The sequence below is a fragment of the Lissotriton vulgaris genome, chromosome 9 (genome assembly GCF_964263255.1).
Source record: "Lissotriton vulgaris chromosome 9, aLisVul1.2, whole genome shotgun sequence".
In the NCBI taxonomy this organism is placed as follows: domain Eukaryota; kingdom Metazoa; phylum Chordata; class Amphibia; order Caudata; family Salamandridae; genus Lissotriton; species Lissotriton vulgaris.
Genome location: NC_141697.1, coordinates 920721483 through 920745149, shown reverse-complemented (window position 1 = coordinate 920745149; position 23667 = coordinate 920721483). Strand labels below are relative to the sequence as shown.

Genomic DNA, 23667 nt, shown 5'->3' with positions numbered 1-23667 from the left:
TTTCCATCCTAAAAAACAAAAAAATTGCATTCCTTATGCTGAGAACTTGCGTATGAGGAGAAATTTTAGTAGTCCAGATCAGTCCCACAAACACCTTAGAGATAGGTTTGAAGCACGAGGATATGTTAAATCTACTTTGGAAGAGGCCAAAAACAAATCAAATATAAAACCCAGGGAGCAGTTTTTTTTTCAGAATCCACCCACTCAGCTAGATCAGAATTTACGATTTATAACAGGGTACAGTACCCAGCACCAGCAAATAAGAATTCTTTTCCAGAAGCATTGGCACCTGTTATTAAGCGATCCAGTAATAGGTTCAAAAATACAAAGCAGACCGTCCATACCATTTTGGAGAGCTAGTTCAATGAGACAGGATTTGGTTGTCAGCAGTCCTGGGACACAGCAACAAGAGACATGACTGAGTGGCAGTAAAGGCTTTAGAAGATGCCACAAGTGCAAAGCATGTATCCATTGTGTCAACATCACTGGTGTAGCTTTGCCTTTTTCTGGTAAAAAGTGGGAAATTGCAAAACCTCTGAATTGCAGGAATGAGTTTGTAGTTCATGCTCTCAGATGCACTTGTATGGAGCTCTATATAAGGAGCACTAGTTTACGTGCCCATCAATACATCTTACAGCATATCAGGGTTATCAAAAATAAAGATCAAACCTACCCGGTGGCCAGGCACTTTGAAGCTGTAAATGCCAGCAAGATAGAAGATCTAAAGTTTTTTGCGTTGGATCAGGTGCCAAGCCGGCTGAAAGGTTGTAATGGAGAAAAATGTCTGAGATAGCTTGAATCTAAATATATTTTGTGATTTAATTCTACGATTCTGAATGGCCTCAATACTGAAGAAGATTTATATGTCCACTTATAAGCTGAACTAAGGAGAAAAAATAAGATAGAAACTACCTTATCAGCTTGTTTTAAAATTTCGTAATATTGAATTCACAATTGAGTAGTGAGGTTTCACATTCAGCACTTGTAAGGCAATTTATGATAGAGTAACCACTGTCATAATAATATTGATTGGATATTCATATTCAATAGCAGTATAGAAAGCAATGTATATATGAATGGTCAGCCAACAGATAAAGGGCACTTGCCCAGAATTAGATGGTCAAGCAGTTTGCACACGAGATAACGTCTCTTTTAAATTGTTTTGAATATAATTTTGATAATAGAATTTGAGGGAAGGATTTGTACACTAAATGTCTATGTGAACAATGAAATCAAAAATATTCAAAGTGTTTTTTCAGATTTTTTTTATTTGCAACAAGCACTTTATAATTCAGAAATTGTTGTTGAACTGTTTGATATCCAAGATAACAGCACAATCTTTAATGAATATTATGTTTTTCTCATTTGTAATATGCACTTTACAATTGGACATGGAGACTGAAATGTGGAAGGCTTATTCAAAAATATTCTGCTATTGTGGGTAGTAATTACTTGAGAATACTAAAAAAAAGGGGTTAGAGATTTTCACGTCACTTTAAAAAAGCGGAAACTAAATATTGCACATGTCACTTTAATGGTTTCCTTTGCACTGTCACTTTAAGGATTTGAAACTTGATTAGATGTATAAAAAACAACGTAATGGCAATGTGTATGGTTTTGACAAAGATCGCGAAGGCGGTTGAAACTTATCACCTATAGCCACAAATAAAGTCTTTTAAGTGAGCCCGAGCGTACTGAAGCCTGCTTTTATGAAAGAGCAGGCGTATTGAATATATATATATACTTGCTACAAAATCTCCAGTCAAAAAGAAATAGCCAGCAGCAATAAGGACCTCAAGCGTCATCTTAATGACTTCAGAACACAAGAACAATTAAGTAAGGAAGAGTGTGCTTTCCTCAACATAGAGTCACCGGTTCTACACATTTTGTATTTTCTGCCAAAGGTGCACAAAATGTGACCCCTATCCCAGGTCGTCCTATCATCTCGGCCAGAAAAAGTATCTGTGAGAATATCTCCAAGTTTGTGGACTTCTTTCTGAAGGATTTGGTGACGAGACAGAAATCCTATCTAAGGGACACCAGCGATTTCCTGCTCATGGTCAAAGACGTCCCCTGGCATGAGAACTAATTTCAATGGACATCACATCGCTGTACACCAGCATTCAGCACTCAAATGGACTGACGGCATGCAAATATTTCCTCAGCAAAAGACCTATTTACTGCCATAGACACAATGAACTCATTCTGTTCCTCATTGACTGGTGTCTGACACATAATTTCTTTATGTTTAATAAAAAGACTTACCAGCAACTAAGAGGTGTGGCCATGGGATCCTGCTTCTCACCCAGCTACGCATGTTTACACGTTGGCTGGTGGGAGGAGCGGGTTCTCATGGTCAAACACCAGGTAGTCTACAGTACCAACATAGTGTTGTGGCTGAGGTACATAGATGAAGTCTTTGTGATTTGGCGAGGGGATGTGAGCAGTGCAGAGAGTTTCATTCTCAATCTGGAATTTAATGCCAGTATCAGCGCCACCTCTACTGAATTCCTAGATGTCAGTTTGTATATCTCCAATTGCACTCTCCAGACCAAACTCCACCGCAAGACCACTGCAGGAAATTCCACTCTACACGCCTCTAGCTTCCACCCTAGACACCTAATCACGAGCATTTCATATGGGGAGATGTTGCGCTTGGCCAGAATCTGCAGCACACGTAATGAACTCCTAGTTTGCAAGGCGGAAGCAACCAAAAGATTTAAGGCATGCGGTTATTCCACAGCAGTCATACGCAAAGCAATAGACAGAGCTAATGCCATACCTAGAGACAAGCTGTTAGTGGGTCCAACAGCAGTTGAGGTTCCTAGAGCTATCACTATTCTCTTAGAGCCCAGTGTCGTGGTCATCTCCAAATTGATCATCACACATAACACCAGGGAGAGAACCATCAGATGAATGATCAATAAACATTGGGGAATTATAAAATCTGACCCCACAATGGGGAGTTTGTTAGCACAAAAACCAGACATCACATACAGGTGATCACCCCGGGACACTGCAGGAGCCGGTCCTGGGGGATGGCGGTCCCCAGGGCCATCACTGGCTCCAGGAGGGGGGCTGCACAGCCCCTTCCCATCATTGGCAAAGCCCCGGAGAGGTGGTGGGCCCCGGGGCTTGGGGGTCCACCACGGACCCTCAAATTTGAATAATTAGAGCCCCGGAGAGGTGGTGGTCCGCGGGGTGTGGGGGGGCTGTGTGCCTCCAGCAAATTTATTAATGAAAGCCCCGGGGTGGCGGTCGCCAGGACATGGGGGGGATTGGAGGCCCCCACACATAAAAAAACAAAGCCCCGGGGGTCGCGGTCCCCTGGGCTGCGGGAGGGCTGTGTGCCCCTCGCAAATAACTGTGCAAAGCCCCGGGGGTGGCGGTCCCCGGGCAGTGTGGGGGGGATTGGGGCCCCCCCCACATTTTTTAGGTCTCACTGAGCCAGCGCATGCGCTGATCTGTGAGACATTTAGTTAGTGGATTTTCAAAATGCTACCAGAGGCTTTTGCTGGCCCCAAGCTTGCGTTCATGAGCACGTGCACACGAGTAGCGCCATCTGCCTTTTGCCTTTCTTGCATGGCTTATTAAGCCTTACAGCCTGCTCCTCCACCCCCTTGCTCTCTGCTCTCACTACCCCCTTCCGCGCAGCCCTTCTCCTCTGTAGCAACCACCTTCCCTGCCTAGCCTTTCCTCACAACCAACACATAAACACACAACCCGCGTAAACACACATACCCCGCCACCCCTCCCGGCCACTCACTGCCTGTTTCAATTTCACGCGTTCACAACCAATGTGGTAAATCAAGAGCTTGGGAGCCCAATTTGTTTTTGAGTCCATTAACAGTAAAGCGTCACGTGATGCTGTCTTCCTAACCTAGGAAAGATCACTCAGAACTAATCATTAAAAAAAAGGTCAATTAGGTAGTTTGAAACATTTCCAGAAAAACAAAGTTGAAAAACGTGCACAAACAACCTCGTCCTATATTCATCAAGCTACTACTTCCTTTCTCCTGAAATGCTGGAGGGGGGGGGGTCGCTGAGAGGGTGGAGGCATTTCAGGCCAACACTTTACTTCAGGCACCCTCCTACTTGGCTGAAATCATGGTTTCTTTTTCTCTAAGAGCGGTGACTTTGAAACCATAAACTTTCGTCATGTTTCCATATTAATCATGACTTTACATCTCACACACCTAAAATACCTCATCACAAACGACAGTATTACCAAATACTCTTTTCACAGAGTTACCATTGACCAAATAGCACTTAGGGAAACTATGTTTACATCTGGTCTGCTTCTTTTTAAATTGATTTGAAAATCCCAAATGTCTGACTTCACCTATGCTGTACAGACAGGCAGAAAACATACTGAAGGGCAGAACACAAAGTTACAGAAAGGCATGCAGACCCGCACATGAGCGCCACTGGTGTTTTCACTCTCCCTCACATCACTCTGCCCAGCAGGGAGGGAGTGCGTGCAATGCAAGAGATCGCTTCCGTGAGACTGTTTCATATACAGCAGTCAGAGACGGCGCTGATCCGTCCCCGAGAGCTTTCGACGAAATGCACTGTAATTGAAAAGCCCGGCCAAGCTGGAGGAAAACAGAGAAAACATTTTCTGAATCTGGAAGGAACGTCACATTTGAAACGTATTTTCTTATAAATTGTGGTCGAGTAAACATTTAATGCAAATACGGTACTGATCTGGGCAAGGGCCGAATTGTCCTGGTGTGTCCAACTGCACTGCACGTTTGGATTGTTAAAGGACTGAAGAGAACAGATTACTGTGTCGGAAATGCATGTTTCTTGAATGTTTCTTTTTGTTAACGGGTTCCCTGACAATGCTTTGTGAGTGACTCGTGCTTCCTGCACTCGGCAGAAAATTACTGTGCAAGTTCCGGGCTCTGCAGGAGGCACAGTGATTAGAGCTGCCATAAAAGTTTCCAGAGGCCTCAGAAGCAGACCTGCTGGCTGAGACACTCTTGGTTTCTCTGCAAGTCTGTTTCATTTTTGCAACATTTCATCTGTCAGCCTGTTATTTTGTAAATGCATGAAGACAAGGGGGAAGGTAAGATTCTTCTTGTTTCTAATGCTATGGCCGGTGTTCCATATTCCGCTGCCCCCCGTGTGGCAGTGCCCCCCCCCCCCCCCCTGTTTTGCACATGCGTACGCATGCGCACTTTACGGCCGATGACGTGGTACCACGCCCACCATCATTCTGTGTCATCATCATTGCGCATGCTCTATTTGAACATGGCTCGCGTCTCGGGCAGACAGCGCCCGCGGGGTCCTTGTGCCGACCTCTGTACAAAGCCCGTCTCCGTACAAGCAGGACCCCCCACCTGCAGGCCGGTATTGCCCCGCATTAAAGCTGCTACAAATATTTATTTAAAATCTAAACCGTGTACCCGGGAAGCGTGTTAAACAAATTATTATATTATACGAATGATCACAGTGCATGTTGCGATGCTAAGCTGCCTGCATTACAACAACATCAGCGTGCCTCTTCCCAGACCTCTCTCCCTATCCTGCTGTAATCAAATCTCCATCATAGATGGTGATTAACATGACATTCATTAACATGAATTTAGAACTGTTCCAGCCTTGTACACCGCCTCTGGCTGCTGGCGGCTCGAGGCTGTGAACAATGTTGGCACAAGGACCCCGCGGGCGCTCTCTGTCCTTCTCCACCCCGTGACGTAGGGGGTGCAGCCACACACGGGGATACAGTGAATATCGGAACACCGGCTCTACCCCTCCCCCTCCGCCCATGGCTTACAAAAGAAACAGAAATAATCTTGCCTCTCCCCTGTCATAATGAGGGTGGCCAGGCCATCTGTTTTCTTTTTCTGGGACTTGTTCTTTAACTTTTCTTGATATTACTGTGGCCTTCAAATCCCAGAATATGCTCTTGGCAAGATACCAGGATTTCTTAAAACTCTGTATCGTGCCTTAGATGCGTTGTACATCTGCCTTGCTCATTGTTTATATGTGTGATCGAACCACCAACCCCCTTCTCGCATACAGCTTTATCCCCACTGTATCTCCCAGTCTTTTTTTTTCCATTCATTCATTCATTCGGAAATCTTTATTCGGCTATATTCCAAGCCATAAAAGAATACATTATAAAAACAAAGATTTCTAATTTAGAAAAATAAAAAGTATAAACAATATTTCTTGAAAAGAAAAAAGAGACATTTCATATCACCGCCCTAGACACAACAATAATTATACTGAGACAGAAAATAATCTACATTCCTAGTGCCATATGGCAAAATTTTTAAGACATTTTTAAGACAACAGTATATATATATATAGTGCAATGATAAAGTGCAATATAAGGTCATTTCCCAACAATATTTCTAAGTCGGACTGAAGAGATATATCTATAAACCATCAGACAGATAAATTCATCCTTTAAAAGCTTGAGATAGTGTAAAGCTGCCTGACACCTTCTTATTTTCAAATGTTTTAGAAGTGGTATTAAAAAAGTGCGCCTTGGAGTAATATAAAGATTGCAAAAGAACATAAAGTGCAACGTGCTCTGCTTCGATTTTGAATCACATGGGCAGAAATCCAGCCCAGCATCTGTGTAAGCGGTTCGTGGATATGAAACCAACAGATGTGAGCTTCCAAACCTAAACCTTATAAGGTAATATAATTTGACATGACTAAACTCCCCAGCTTATACCCTCCCACTATTGATCTTGCAGCCTCGTTGGACGGAGGGCCCGTGTGGGGAGGGGATACGTTCCTGATCGGGGGGGGCATCAGATAACCGGGGGATACTACCACTCGTCGATGAGACCATAGGGGTTATAATGACATCTGCCAAGGTAAAGGAATCCAGGTTACATTGAGACTGCCCAATACTGTCTTTATTGCAGCTGGTAGTACGGGCAGCATTATACCCCATAAACAAGTTATCCATAATAGAACCTCTCTCCACCATACCTATGTCCACGTCCCCCCCTTCATCTCCATGTGTTCCCTCACCCACCTCCCCCGTGGCCAGCTGGCTTCAATCACAATCCTCCAGGCCACTAAACAGGTCAAACCTATTGGTGGTCACCAGGGGCGTGAAAGGTTTGAGATGGTCCATTCTCCTGTGGGAGGAGGAATTATACCTTGGGGCCACAATGTTCCACCCATACGGGTCAGCTGTTATTGCAGGATAATGACCAATTAATGGAAATCCATTATTGTACACGGGTGGACAATATGGGTTTGAATGCATTTGCCTGGGTAAAGGTGGGGGAGGGGCTGGTGGGAATTGATGGTGGGGCGGGAACACCACTGAACGTGGATAGAAGTATGTGAGGGTGATATGGTTACTATCGTGATCAGAAGACCAGTTAAGTATAAAATGAACAGCATTCTGGTCTCTGAAATTTATTACCACTACATCGCCCTCAATGTCCTTGGGTCTTTCCCCCAACCAGGGGAGACGACGAACATGGACGATTTCGCCATTGATGTTATTTGCAATGGGTCTATACATGCTCAACCAATGCATTATTTTATTCTTCAATTGGGCAAAACCCTCTCGTTTGTTCGCCTCTAGCTCTGGCACCCCGGTAAGGACCACCACGAAAGGCACTGCTTCCGGCAGAAGTTCTGGAAGGGGGCCCTTGCTGTAGTTACCCCGTGTAGGCCTCCCACTCCCCCTATCCCTCTTCTGATTCCCAGAGGCTTGACCTATGCTCTTCGTCGGTCCACTAGCAGTTACCGCAGGGGGCAGTGTGAGTTTACTTTTTGGCAATACAGGAATAGCTTTAGGTATAATTTCTCTAGGGGTATGTGATGTTTGTGACAAGGCTAATCTGAACGGGGGCAGATGTAGGGGTTATAACTGAGGTACTTGAAGGAGTTGGTATAATGGTAGTTTGTAAAACAGGGTTAGATAGTACCTTAGTGGTTGCTAACTTGCTATCCATATCGCGCTCTATCTTCCCAAGCCTATCGCCCATTTTATTAAGTCTTTCTACGATAGCAAGAGTATAGGTCCTTATTATGGACTCTATGCTATCGATTAAGACATGGTTTGGGGATTCCTGTAGTGTCACAACAGCGGAAGAATTATCAGATATAGAGCTGACCTCCACTGCTTTAGACGTGGAGCTTGTGTGTATAAGTGATGAAGCTATGGTTCCCTGATCCGATGCTAGTACCCGCTCTGCCCCTGTACTAGCATTGGCTTTAATCCCAAAATCAGCATGATTAATTTTTCGCTTCGGTAACTCGGCCCTTTTCCACCTTTTTTTATTAGGTGGGGGCCATAAATTTTAGTAGGCGTAACTTTCCTTGCCCTATTCCTTACGGGTCTACTTTGCCTAGGGGTAGGGGTTATCAATGCCTCAGTTGTGATGTGGCCTTAGTTACGCTGGGATTAATAGGATTAATGGGGGCATTGACACTATCCTGGGGACCAGTATCATTCGTGGGCGTACACTCTCTAAATATTAATGGAACGCTATCCTGTGAGAAAGTACAAGCATTCTCAATTAAGGTCCCCTCCATAGCAGAAGTGATCAGAACAGGTGAGTCAGTTAGTAATCTATTTTTCAGGTTTTCCACCGAGCGTCGACGCTCAGCCCGACGTTCCGCCAGGGTAGGAGTACTGGGGCTGTCCATAGCAGTTTTCTTGAAATAATTGTCTAATTTCCCATTGATCAAGCTCACTGGCTTATCAGAACCAACTAGTTCCGGAGTTAAGATTTCAATAGACATAGTAGCCGATAAAATTACACCCCCGTGAACTTACTCCAATAGTCCAGCACGGTCCGATGTTCGACCAGGGAATCTGGCCCGGCCCGGCCTCTTCTGGCCTCTGAGGGCCACAGAGGGCCCGCCCTTTGCCCGGGCTTCCCCCCGGGCTACGACCCTGGCGCGTCCCGCGATGCGCGTTTGCAGGTCTGATTATAAGAAATGGGGGGGCGTGGCACTGGGAGGGGGCGCGGTTCGGCCGGGAAGAGGAACCAGCAGTCGATGACTCCAGGAATGCTGGTCCTCGCAGTCCCGGTCACCGCGCCTCTCGCTCCTCTACGGCAACGAGAGTCTCTCACCTCCTCACCACGGGTCCCAGAAGGGCAAAGATCCACACGCCGTCCTCGTGTGTCAGGACACCAGCACAGGATTCAAAAGCGGTCTCGAGCGGCACCAGCGAAGCGGGAGCCGCGAGAAGCAATGAGCAGCTGGCAGGGGGCGCGGCACTGGGAGGGGGCGCGGCTCGGCCGGGAAGAGGAACCAGCTGTCGATGACTCCAGGAATGCTGGTCCTCGCAGTCCCGGTCACCGCGCCTCTCACTCCTCTGCGGCCACGAGAGTCTCTCACCTCCTCACCACGGGTCCCAGAAGGGCAAAGATCCACACGCCGTCCTCGTGTGTCAGGACACCAGCACAGGATTCAAAAGCGGTCTCGAGCGGCACCCGCGAAGCGGGAGCCGCGAGAAGCAATGAGCAGCTGGCAGGGGGCGCGGCACTAGAAGGGGGCGCGGCTCGGCCGGGAAGAGGAACCAGCTGTCGATGACTCCAGGAATGCTGGTCCTCGCAGTCCCGGTCACCGCGCCTCTCACTCCTCTGCGGCTACGAGAGTCTCTCACCTCCTCACCACGGGTCCCAGAAGGGCAAAGATCCACACGCCGTCCTCGTGTGTCAGGACACCAGCACAGGATTCAAAAGCGGTCTAAACACTTATAAGGTCCCAAAGGCGAGACCTATTGGCTATACCAATGCTAGTTTTACATGCCCCAGAGACTTGGCCCACCCGGGGTCTAATTAATAAAGAAGCGCAGGAGCCTGTGCTTCGTTTTTTTATTTTCGCGGCCAGATCCGCAGATCCTCCACTCATCTTGGCGATTTTTTTTTTTAAACAATGCTTTTTTTCGGCCCTGGGGGTCCTTGTGGGACCCCCTAAGCAGGCCTAGGGGGTCAGGGTGTGTCTACCCTGCCCCCTTTTCTTTTTTTGCGCGTCACTAGATGGGCACAAGATGGCTGCCAACACTTCCTGGTTTGGAGTGTTGACCGCCAATTAGAATGTAGCTTGTGATCGGCAGGATGTGCGGATCCACTGCGCCTCTATATATCAATATTTTTATTTTTTCATTTTCTCAGCAACTACTGAACAGATTTACACCATTTAAGAAAAACGAGGCAAGGGCTACCTTTATGCCAAATTTGGTGTAATTCCGTTCAGCAGTTCGAGCTGTAGTCGTGTCTAAAGTTTCCTATGGGAAATGCATTTTCTGACCACTTTGTTTTTAATTTCTCAGGAACTACTGAACGGATTACACCATTTAATGAAAAGAGTTCTTTCTGAACCAAGGGCTACCTTTTTTTGCCAAATTTAGTGTAATTCCGTTCAGCAGTACGGGCTGTAGCCGTGTCTAACGTTTCCTATGGGAATTAACATGAAGAAAACATGTTTTGGGACCCCCCCTTTTTTCTCAGCACCTGCTTGCCGAATCACCGTCAAATTTTCAAGATAGGAGCGGACCGGAGCGCCCCACTAGTTTTGAAAATTTCACGAAGATTCGTCAACCGGCGCCAAAGTTAGCCGGGAGCAACAGGCTTCCCCGACCCCCGCCCGCCCCGACATTGTCCAGCAGCCCGGGCCCCCACCCGGCCCATCCCCCGCCTGCCCCGACCCCCGCCTGCCCAGACCCCCACCTGCCCCGACCCCCGCCTGCCCCGACATGGGTCCCCTAACCTCAGCCACCGCTCCTCCCGCCTGTCCGCTGCTCGCACCGCCGCTGGCCTGTCCGCTGCTCCTCACGTCACCGCTCCTCCCCCGTGCCATGTCCGCCGCTCCCTTACCTCGGCCGCCGCTCCTCCAGCCTGTCCGCTGCTCGCACCGCCGCTGGCCTGTCCGCTGCTCCTCACGACACCGCTCCTCCCCGCGCCATGTCAGCCGCTCCTCGTCGCGCTCCTGGACGCCGCTCCTCCCCGCGCTCCTGACATGAGCACGCACGGCGTGGCCGCCGCTACTTTGGAGGGACTACTTTTTTTTTACTGTGAATTTTTTAAATAACGTTTTTTTTAAAAATGTATATAGCCTATAACCATCTACACACCCTGACGATTCCAACTGTGTATCCGGTGTGTGGATTGGCGCTGTGGTTCCCGAGTTTACCCGCCTCAAAGGCTGAAAGTTCTTCCTTTATTATAGTAGTATAGATATATATATATATATATATATATATATATATATATATATATATATATATATATATATATATATATATATATATATATATATATTACATCCAGTATCTCCAAAGGAAATTCAATTCAAATATTCAAATTCAATATGAAGTGATGGTAAATGATGTAATAATTTACGTATAATGGAATGAATAAGCAAAAGAATGTGGAATAGAAGAGAGAGTTACCCACTGGAGACTGGAGGGTTAGAAATAATGAAATGAGTAGTTTATATTGATGCATAATAATCTCTATAATTGTGAAATACCTTGTAAATTCTTAGCGCTACAATAAGATGCAGGCTAGATACCCACTGGAGGGTAAGATTGTTACAATTGAAAAAAAGTGTTGCAACGAGCAAACATGAACGAATTTGCTTATAGGTGTAAGTATGTAGATACGATGACTAGTATAGCGATAAATGGTAGATATTAATATTATGATGCTAACAATCAACCCTTTTTTTTGCACTGGGTGTAATTTAATTTTCAGTTTAAATACAATGCTATTTAGGGGCACTACATTAACCACAATGCCTTTGTGTGAGAGACAGGAAGTGATGTCAATGGCTTTCACCAATGTGATGCCTTTAAAAAAAACAGAAACATGTAACTCTTGTGAAACTATGGACCTCGTGAACAAGATCTGTGTAAAGATTAAAACGCGTAGATGGTTACTGGTATGCTGAAGAATGCTGAATAAATCACAGCTTTAAAAATCATCAAGTTGACTGGACTCGGTAATTATGAGTGCACTTGGAATTGTCTCCTTTGGAGATACTGAATGTAATTGTTAACAGCTTGGCTCCGCCGTACCTTGAATGCACCACCCAAGAGCGCCTGGATGTCAAAGCGTGGGCTGAAGTCGAAAGGAAGTTGAAAAATGACACGGGTGAATGCCGGCAGAAGAAATTAATATTTGAAGTGCAATCGTAAGCATCCAGATTGAGCCGAACGCAGAGAAGCGAAACCGGAGGGAAGCATCGAACGCGGGACACTTGAAAGGGTGAGCGAGCACAGAATTATCTTTGCTACACTGTTGCAACTGATGTAAAAGCCGGTTGGTCCTGAAATACAGTCTGAGCTGACTCATGAAAGTACGAATAAATGTGAAGTTACTAAAAAGACTGTGGGATAATATACGAGTCACTTAAACACTGGAAAATATAAAATCACAGCAGATTTAAAGCCAGTAACGATATGGAAAAAAGAGAGGCAAACAGAATAGCTGTAATAGATACTTTTTTCGAACAAGAAGTACAGATTGATAAAGTAGCAGCCAAACCAAGTAGTTCAAAAAGTGTGGATGTGAGAAACAAATTGAGGACATGGGAGAAACTCTCTAAAAAAGAAATAAATAAATGGTGGGAAGCCGCTTGATTGAAAAAATATCTGGAAGTAAAACAGGTTCCACAGGGGCTGCAAATACATATGATGCCAAATCATCAGGACACGAGTAATGAATTACTGAATGAATGGGGAGAATTCTTATTGAAATCATCACTTGGTCTTATGGAAATATTGATAAAGCTCATTGATATAGCTTTAGAAAAAACAATGACGAATCTTAAAGGATTAGAAAAAGAACTAAATGCAATAGAGCTGAATTCTGAACAAATGAAATTTAAGGAAGAACTTGAACATTATATTGAAAAACACGAAGAAACTGTTAAAAGTAGAAAACAATCTAAGTTCCAAAGGGATAAAAAAGACTATTCAAACGGCTGCATATTCACGTATGAAAGGAAATTTAACCAATTTAAACAACAAGAAAAACTGGATCTTGCAATGGGCACAACACGCTGTCTATTGTCACTAACTTCAACAGATCTAAGTGAGGGAGAAGTAGAATCAAGTGACACACGACCAAAATGCTCTTTTTTAGGGGAACTGTGATTGGCTCTACAGCAGAAAATTTGGGAGAAAAACGTGGGAAACCCACCGAGTGCTAATCGCGGAAGAGGGAGAGGATTTGCAAGATCAAAACCACGAGAAGGGGGAAGCAACATTTCCAAAAGAGTGGGAACCATGACACAGAGCATGAGGCAAAAATTGAACTAATGTTGAATAAAGAGAAATCTGAATACAATCTGAAAGTCATCAGCCTGTCAAGAAAAGTGTTGACTGACCAAGAAGTTAGCGTTTTACAACAAGGCCTGAATTTCTGCCCAACACAAAATATGGATCTAGCGCAGATACGAATATATTTATACAAATACGTTGGCAAGATAAAATTGGCGAAGTGTTTGCTGAAAATGAAAAGATGTCAAAAGATACTAAAGAAATTGCTAAACCCAATATAGAGCTTACCACAAAAGAAGCAAGCAGCTTTGTGATGTTGATCGAATTAGATAAAGATCCAGATTTCGAGAGACGAGATGTCAATGCATACTGCCCTCAGTTGGGTGCAGGTACAAGTGGAAAAAAGAATTGCTCGAAATGTTATCCTCAATTACCACAGGGTAATAAAATCGACTTATTTCATGAGTCTGTGATTAAAGATCTTTACAATATGAACTATGAGACCCGGAAAGACAACCTGACATTCAAGGAAAGAGAGGCATTACAAAACCTGAAAAAAGATGACACCATAGAAATAACAAGAGCAGATAAAGGAGGTAATGTTATTGTAATGGAAAAAGAGGCATATATGCGAGAAGCCTATTCCCAATTAAGAAATAAGGAATACTACGAAAAACTAAAAGAAAATCCTACGATGAGGTGGAAACAAGAACTTGATGCAAAATGAACAGTGTGGATGCGATACAATCTCCTAGATGAAGATGAAGTTAAATATCTAACAATAAACCACCCAAGAATGGCAAAGATATACTTCCTCCCCAAGATTCATAAACATCCCACTGGACCACCAGGCAGACCGATAATATCGGCAAAAGAGTCACTACTAGAAAATATGGCTAACTATTTGGATGTGTATCTATTACCGTACGTAAGAAAACTGACATCATTCTTACAAGATACTGGAGACCTACCGAGACACATCCAGGAAATACCTTGGGTATAGACATACAAACTGATCACCATGTACGCGATATCGTTATACACGAACATCAAAAACGCTATTGGGCTGCAAGCATGCAAATATTTTCTAGAAGATAGAAACATTCAATTTTCAGATCACAACAAAATGCTCCTTGAAATGATCATTATCTGCCTAGAACAAAACACATTTATGTTTGGGGAAGAAATGTTTCGCCAAGGGAAAGGAACTACGATGGGCTTTGCATTAAGTCCTACGTACGCCTGTCTCACCATGGGGTGGTGGGAAATCACTGAAGCCTGGAAAATGGAAAATGAACATCGTGTAAATAAAACCGTATTGTGGCTACGGTATATAGATGATTTGCCGTTAATTTGGGATGGAACCAATGAGGAATTCCAAGATTATTTTGAGATTCTGAACAATACCGAGACACGATTGAGATTTACCTACAGTATCAGTCAAGAACGTTTAATATTCCTGGACACTGAAATTTACATTAAAGACAAAAAAATTCAAACCACTGCACACCGAAAAAGTACAGCAACAAATTCGGTACTATATGCGGAGAGTTTCCACCAACCCAGTTTGATTCGAAACATCCCCTATGGGGAATTCCTCAGGATTAAAAGAATCTGCTCACAAGATGAAGATTGGAAAAGAAATTGCCAATTGGCAACTGAGAGATTCAAAAAAAGAGTACAACTCAAAAATTGTGTAAACATCATTAAAGAGAACTGAGAAAACCCCTAGAAAAGACTTATTAAAAGAAAAGATGCCCCAACTGAGACTTGAACAAAAGATAAAAAAATACGATTGATTACCATCCATTCCACTGAGAACAAACAAATTACAAAAACCATATGCAAAAACTGGCATATATTGCATCTATACCCTACAGTTGCAGTTGCAGGATTAATAGGAGATCACCCAGAAATTACATATTGAAGAACTATGAAACTAATTGATCAACTGACCCACAGCCATTTTATCCCCCCTCAAAATGCAGGAGACATGGTTAAAACCTAGAGGTTTCTACAAATGCACGAACTGCAAAGTATGTGCCATTGCAAAAAACACCAAGAAGATTCGTATGGCCAACAAACGGATGTGGAAATTACAACTAATAAATTGCAAAAGCCAATATGTAATTTACATTATCGAATGTCTCTGCATGTGGGCAGCACAATATGTGAACTTAAAAAACGGATTCTTGAACATGTGGAGCCACAGTAAATAATGACAGGGGAAACGCTGTGGGAAAACATATGGAGAAGGAACATGGAGGCAACTGGAAAGATTGGATCTTTTATGCAGTAGAAGCAGTGGCTAAACATCCCAGAGGTGGAGACCGAGAAAAGATTCTAAGGCAAAAGGAATCAAGACATAACTTTCGTTCTTTGACTCCAAATGGCATGAATCAGGACGAAGAACTGTATTCGCACTTATAAATATGAACTACACTAAATCTAAATATTGGATATAATGAATTGTTGCCTCTCAAGAAATATCCTTGTTTGTTTTTATATCAATGTTATCTCTTAAGGTTTATTTAGGTGTAGGGTTATGGACCAGGACACTAAATTTAAATTTATTTTGATGTAGATCAAGGATCAAAAAGGACAGTATCAACTAGTACCATATGTGGACGGTAAATGATGTAATAATTTACGTATAATGGAATGAATAAGCAAAGGAATGTGGAATAGAAGAGAGAGTTACCCACTGGAGGGTTATAAATATTGAAATGAGTAGATTATATTGATGCATAATAATCTCTATAATTGTGAAATGCCTTGTAAATTGTTAGCGATACAATAAGATGCAGGCTAAATACCCACTGGAGGGTAAGATTGTTACAAATGAAATCCAATTTCTGGGTAATCTTGGAAAAACTGCAATTTAAATGTGTAGCCATCAATACAGTGAATATGTGTTTCTGTAACGATACACAAGCGGTATTATAAACATGCGCACAAATAGAATTGATAAAGTTTATTTGGAATGATATAGAAAAAAAGTGTTACAACGGCAACGAGCGAACATGAACGAATTTGCTTTTAGGTATAAATATGTAGATATGATGATTAGTATAGCGATAAATTGTAGATATTAATAGCATGATGCTAACAATCAACCCTTAATTTTCAGTTTAAATACAACGCTATTTAGGGGCTCTACATTAACCACAATGCCCTTGTGTGAGAGACAGGAAGTGATGTCAATGGCTTTCACCAATGTGATGCCTTTAAAAAAAACAGAAACATGTAACTCTTGTGAAACTATCGACCTTGTGAACAAGATCTTTGTAAAGATTGAAACACCTAGAGGGTTACTGGTATGCTGAAAAATGCTGAATAAATCACAGCTTTAAAAATCATCAAGTTGACTGGACTGGAAATTATGAGTGCGCACGGAATTGTCTCCTTTGGAGATACTGGATGTAATTGTTAACGGCTTGGCTCCGCCATACTGTGAACGCATCGCCCAAGAGCGCCTGGATGTCAAAGCGTGGGATGAAGTAGAAAGGATATATATATATATATATATATATATATATATATATATATATATATATATATATATATATATATATATATATATATATATATATATATATATTATATGTATAGAGAGATTTCTCTCTGTTGTGGCTTTCAGTGGAATGACAAAACTGGAGGGTCTCAAAGAGGTGTGGCCGATGTAATTAAGGGCATGACTTTTAAAATTAAGGTTGTTACCTTCCAAAAGTATATTTTAACAGGATGAATTGAAGTTTTTACACTGCTACAGATACGCTGCAGTAGTAGGCCTAAAGCCAGGTTTGCACTGCGACTGTATTGGATGACACAACAGGTGCTGCAGTCCAGTAGTCCTGGTAATTTAGAGGTAAGGTAAATCTGCCTATTTGGACTAAACCAATTAGCCATGTTTAAAGAAAGAGCACAGAGCGCTCTACAGCTAGCAAAAATCTGGGGATGCACCACTTAAAGATGGTAATTTCTAACAATTTCCTCACCAACAACCCTGTAGTAACTGTTCCTCGAGCAGGAGTTGGCACAGTCAAAAAATCTTTTGAAACCTACAGCAGACAGAGTACAGACATTGTGAAAGCCCCTGCACCAAGCACTATAGGAAGGAGGTGTGTGTAGAGTGTAACGTAATGTGAAGATCATATTGTTCTTTACCTAGGATTTCCTTATAAACATTTCCATGGTTTTAGGGTAGCATTGAGTTGCGCAAATAAGTTAATGTAAAAGTAAAAAGAAAAAGCACAGGCTAGACTTTTGTTTATTGGTGTTGTGCCCTTTGTTAAGTTCTCAGTGTCTAACACACACCATCCCCCAGTATAAACCTTGGACTGGTGTGTGTTGATACCCTGATGGTCAAGTGCTAAAGAATGAAGCTGGCTCTCTTTATTGGGTACAGTAGTAAAGTGGCCGAGGGCACCAGAGGGTAAAAGGCCCATACTTGCAGCCCACTGATTGCTCTGGGACCCCACACCAGTTCCCAAAATACCCATAAACACAGAAACTACCTCACACAGTGTCAAAGATGGACCCACCTCTCAAGCGATTGAGAATGTGGGGGATTCTTATTGTTCAGACTTGTTCCGCTTGATTAGATATGGGTGATAAAAAGCTAATTTCCTGAATCTTGTATGTACCCACAATCCTATACTATTAAATGATTGAAGAATTAAGAGGCTCAATTTGACTTTGGCATGTGGGCCTAAACCACTCCTACCCCAACCCCATCTCCGGTGAAGCAGGGAATTTTCAATGATGATGCTTTCACTAAAACTGCAAGATCACTTTCAGCAACACTTGAACCTCACTGTACATTTCCTTAAGTGATTGAAACCCATGCCTTCTCAATAAGCAAGTGGGATGTTGCCTAGCAAGAGTTTGCAAAGTCTCTATCTTTTTGGTTTCTGCTTTCTTTTGCAGGCATCACTAACAACAATGGAGCAGAATGGCAGACAATGCGTAGATTTGCCATCAGTACACTGCGCAACTTCGGGATGGGGAAGAGATCCATGGAGGAGAGGGTGCAGGAGGAGGCGCGCCACCTAATCAAGGTTATACAAGACACTGATGGTAATTGTCCAAACTAAACTATGGATAGTGTTTGCAAGCTTGATAAATACAAATACAAAAGGATGGCTGTGGAGAGTACACAGTTACCATCCAAATACTTAGTGCTTGGAGATTTTATGTTATAATCAAGAGAGTGCACACATAACTAAGCAGGCAATTCTACAGACTATATAACATATATAGGTGATCAGCCTCAGATTGGCACATAAAGAAGGGATAATTCTGACAAGACACACAGTACATGTTAACCCCATGGGTCCTGGACGGCGATGAGAGAGTCCCTCTAAATACACAAGAAGGCAGACCCCTGCCCTCAAAAGAAATGTGTGTCAGCAATACTATGGGGTAGTTAGGGTAGCAAGGCACAGCACAATCTTAAAATGTAATGCGATAGGATGTGGCTTGTGCAACAAACAAAGGGAATCCTCCCTCCGCAAGAACTGTGCTATACTATTCGGCTTCTCAGTAACCTAAGACACTGTCCAACAGGATGAATGATGAATTGAACGATACGCTGTGCAATTTTCATGAATGGAGTCATAGACCTATCAGACAAGATAAAAGCTCAAAGGAATCTCTCTGAGGGTTGAGTATATGCACTCTTGCTTACAAGGGATCTTTCTCCGAACTGGGAAAGATGAGGATTGAATCTACATAAAAGGCATCACTTACTATGGATTATAATATGGAATGGAAAGCAAGCATGAAAAGTACAGATCGTTCACATCTTCTATAAGGCCCTGCTGAATCTTGTGAGCTAGTCTAAAATACCACAGGCTTCTGTGAGAGACGGAAGACCCTATAGAATAGAAAAGTATATTTGAATCCCATTGTGGCTTTTGAATACTTCATGGGCTAAACCCAGCGTTTAAGACATCCCTTTGTAGATAGATGGGAGGTACTGCAGAAATCTATGTAGAGAAGGCTGTAGAGATAACACATTTTGACAGGTTAGAACAAGCAGAAATTAACTTGTTGCAGGTGGATGTAGGAGCAAGTCGGGAATTTTGGTTTCCGTCTCCCGAAGAATCTGGATGCAGGTTCAAACTGAGTCAATGGTCTTTAAATAAAAAAATACCTTTTGCTTGTCTTGCATTCCCTGTGTGATTCTCCTTTCAAGTGACCTCAGCAATCCAGTTCTTCCTGTCAATTCTTTTTACCCTAACAGGAAAAGCCTTTAATCCAATGATTCCCATCCAGAGCGCGGTTTCCAATGTCATCTGCGCTGTTATGTTTGGGGAGCGCTTCGACTACAAAGATCAGACATTCCAGCAGATCCTGCACACCGTTGATCAATTGTTCATTTTCATCCGTTCTTTTATCGGACAGGTATGGAAAAATTCAGGGCCTCAGTGCTTGAGCTATTTCTCTTCATTGATTACAAGGTCAATTGGTAATTTTTCGTTTTTAAATGGCCTCTTCTGTTAATTTACATTTTGATTCAAGAGATGTTTATACACCTTCCAACACATGAGAACCCTTGATTGGTTTCTTGGTAAGCATGGGAAGTAAAGTGCTGAAGGTCCAGGCAGATGTAGTTAATTTGCCTTTTGGGAATAGATCCGCATTCATCATTCTCCGCAGGATTGAAACTTACAGGACTGTTATTCTTTTTACAAGGCACTATAAATGCCTTTTGCGGTAGAATGCCTAATTTTGGAGAGTAAACTCATCCAATCTCTGATAGTGAGCTAGGCTTAACGTGGAGAGATGGGGTGTTGCGCTGTTCACAAGGATTATTGGCGAAACTAGCATTTTGAGAGATGTCTAACCTGCAGGCCTCTACTATCAGACACATAAAATGGTCAGGGAATGCCATGAAGAGAATAGACTAAAAGTGACAATCTGACAAATAAAGGAGGTCAAGGAAAGGAGCTAGAGAATGATAGAGCAGTTGAGGAAGGAAGAGGTAAAGAGAGGCAGGGAATTCACATGGCATGTCTCACGCAGTAGCCCTGCATCGCCTTGCAGTTCAAACCTCAAAATATTTGAGGTTCAGGTTGAAGGCCAATTTAATTCTTCTGGAACTGAAATAACCTCCCACTCAAGCTGCCGTTGCTTAATTTCCTTCCACGGTTCAAAAGGGGCACTGAAGAATTAGGATCTTTGCATGGTAATCCCTTTATGCGGTGTATCGTGCAAGTTAAATGTCACCTCCTAATGCCCTGGGTGAAGCACATACATCTTGGTAATATTGGACCAAATTACATTTGCAACCATTATGATTTAGCAGGTAATTTTGTATCTAATGGTTGACAATTACACTGATTTGTTTCAACCCATCTACTTGTGGCATGTGCCCCTATCTTTCATTTTCAGGTCTACGTAGAAATTCGCTAATTGTTCCTATTTATCATCATATTTGAATGAAATATGATATTCGTATTTACCTTGACTCACAAAGAGCGATTCCTTAAATTCTATGTAGGAAACAATAATGTTTTGCGATTTCACACTAAGAAATCGCAAATTACCACCAACTTGTAGTTGGTGGTAATTTGCGAGTTCTTTTACAAATGCACTTTTTGGCATTTGTAAAGGTGCCATGTGGTGCTCATACATGCCCTTAGGGCATGTATGTGCTCCATATGCGCACACATGTAAATTTCACGGGTGCAGCAGGGTGTCCTTAAGACACCCTTGCACCCTTGAAATTATTCTCAATTTGCGATTAGCAAATTGCTAATCGCAAATTGAGAATAACTTCCCATTCCTTCCTATGGGCCTCCTGGCCCATAGAAATTAATGGGAAATTATTCCTTAATTGCGATTAGCAATTTGCTAATCGCAATTAAGGAAGTTTAAAAAATCGCTAAAAAAATAGCGATTTTCTACATACATCCCAAATTGCAATTCTCAAATTGCGATTTTAAAAAAAATCGCTATTTGCGATTCGCAAATGATGGTGATGATACATCTGCCCCTAGATGACGTGATTTGCTTAAGGACTACAATGAAGGTAAAATAATGCATTCAAAAAGTGTAAACATCATGCACATATGAATGGGGAAAATACGTTAGACTGTAAATTACCTGAACTGTGAGGTGGGATATTAACACAGAGTAAATGGCTTCTAAAAATTAGCTACTCCAGCACAGAAAAGACCGAACAAAAACATCATAATTGGGGACATGAGCATTTGTGTAGGGTAGGTTTGAGGTGTTAAATCTGTAATTTCAAAGAAAGTAGAATAATGATTTAAGAATGACTGAGGCAATTTTGGTTTATATTGTACATTATCGCTATTTAGCAAATATTAATTCTCCTGAAAATGGGCACATTAGTCACAACATTCATAGAGCTGACTAACAGAATGTTGCTATGATTGAAATAGAGTTAGCTCAGTGTTGACGTTTTGTCAAGAAAGACGAGTTGTTTACTGGTAAGACATTATGGGGGAAAATTAAAATAAATGTAAATGGTAGTTTACAGAAGCAAAAAATAGTAAAATAGGGATTTAGTGAAAATTGGACTGGGTTGTTTAACCTTTACCTGAAGACTTGTGTTCTTCGCACCTAATGAAGGTTTTTTCAAATGACGTGTAGGAAAATGGAATGTTATTATTATGTTGTATGGGTGAGTACTCTTACCATGCAATAATCTCACAATGCCTCAAAAATGATCCCTGGATTCACAACAATAATCCTTAGCTCAGTCCTGGTAGTGTGGCAAAGAGTAGTCCAGTTTTACTGGGGGATCATATGTCAGGTATTTTACAGTACCATAAGGGTTCATAAGTAATTGACAAGACTTGTGAAAAATCCAACTCCAATTTATGAACCTAGAGTGTATTTGTTTATAAATATAGACACCAAAACAAACTAAATAGCAGACATATAATCGAGGTTATGGATTTTCAAAGCATTAGACAATAAATGCATTAAATTGTGCAGACATTTAACATTGCAGTTAAAAGGAAAATCTGCTAGTGACAATCAGTCGCTTAGGGGTGGAGTTGCGTTGTGCCCTCACAGGGTATAGGTCTTTGGGATCCTAGGACCAGGGCCCAACAGTCAGTTAAATTTTACTTGGCCCGTGGAGTCCGGGTGAAGTGGTTATCCTGGCTCTCAGTGGTTTTTAAACGGGAGTCAAACAAAAGATGCTGTTATCATTGAGACAACACTGCCAGAAAAAGGAGATGGGAATACACAAAATGGGATAATTGCTGACATTGGTCACAGGTGTTGTGAAGTGCTCTCTTAATGCAGGGTTGACTTAAGGGGTCGGTTACCTGACTGGTGACCAGCATGCCTTGATAGCGGTTAAAGTAACTAAAAGAAACTTTGATGTCTGCATGTCCGGAAGAGAGTGGTAGCAGCTTGAAACTTCAGTGAAGGTCAGACTACACTTCCCACAATGACTCACTCTCTACTTTCAGGTGATCCCCCCGGAGGGCCCGATGGATAGTGCTTCTTTAGTTCCAAAGTGTTGTTTTACCTGCAGTTTGCAGGGGACCGGTCCCACCAATCTAGGGGAGGCTTCTGGCTTCTACACGAGTCACTCTCTTTGGCAGTGTTGAGTTTTAGCCAAGGATGAGGGCCGTTCACTGAGTTCAAAGTCTGTTGCCTCAGGGACAATATATACCTCTTTTGCTTCGTGCTGACTGGCTAAGTCCTGTTGTCAGTGACACAGGTCTCCTCTTGGTCCTTCTTTGAAAAAAGTTGATCTGATCTGCCCTCCTTAAGATGGCAGAAATCAACTTTAGGTGTACAGATCAGGCAGCTCACCCTTCTGCGAACATAATTTCTTACTTTGCCAGAGTCTGAGAATTTCTGGGGCAAGGGGAGGGCTGTGTCCTCCTCAGCAGGATAGCCCTGAAGTATATCAGAGGCAGTGCAGCCTTTTAAGCTCAGCACTCTGGTGTGTCACTTCACTAGCCGACGCGGGAGGAGGAAGGCTTGACCTTCCCGCCCAATACATTGTTCTGACTCCTGGGAGTGCTCACACTGCTTGAAAGAATGTAAGAAGCCTGTCTTGGTGGCAGCTGGGGAGGGAAATCCCAGGCCTACCAGCCAAAGCTCATGTCAGTTCAGGTAACCAGGTGGGCAACCACTAGGTAGCCACCTGGTTGCATGCCAGCCTTCCATTGACACCAAATTTATGTCCGAGGAGAGAAGGCAACAGTTAGGTGATACCAGAATGGAGATCGCAACCAGGGCTTGCCAGGGTGCAATTCCCCTGTTAACCTATGGACCGCCTAGCACTTATAGTGTACTTTATGATAAATCCACTATAGAGACATATAAGCTTGCACTTACATGTCTACACTTTTAATATACTGCACCTTGCCTCTAGGGCACTTAATACCTTCTCTAGGAGTGACAGACATAATTACTGGCAGTGCTATGACCCTGTCACACGT

The 23667-nt window shown here is 42.8% G+C and overlaps 1 protein-coding gene across 4 annotated transcripts in view; it reads left to right on the top strand.

The window, feature by feature from the left end:
- Positions 1–23667, top strand: part of LOC147692521 (cytochrome P450 2B19-like) — a 467523-nt gene that overhangs the window by 134381 nt on the left and 309475 nt on the right. For all 4 annotated transcript variants that reach the window (XM_086938735.1, XM_086938736.1, XM_086938737.1 and 1 more), the window contains 2 exons: positions 18155–18304; positions 19473–19633. In XM_086938735.1, coding sequence (XP_086794861.1) covers positions 18155–18304; positions 19473–19633 — 311 coding nt within the window. The remainder of the gene's footprint in view (positions 1–18154; positions 18305–19472; positions 19634–23667) is intronic.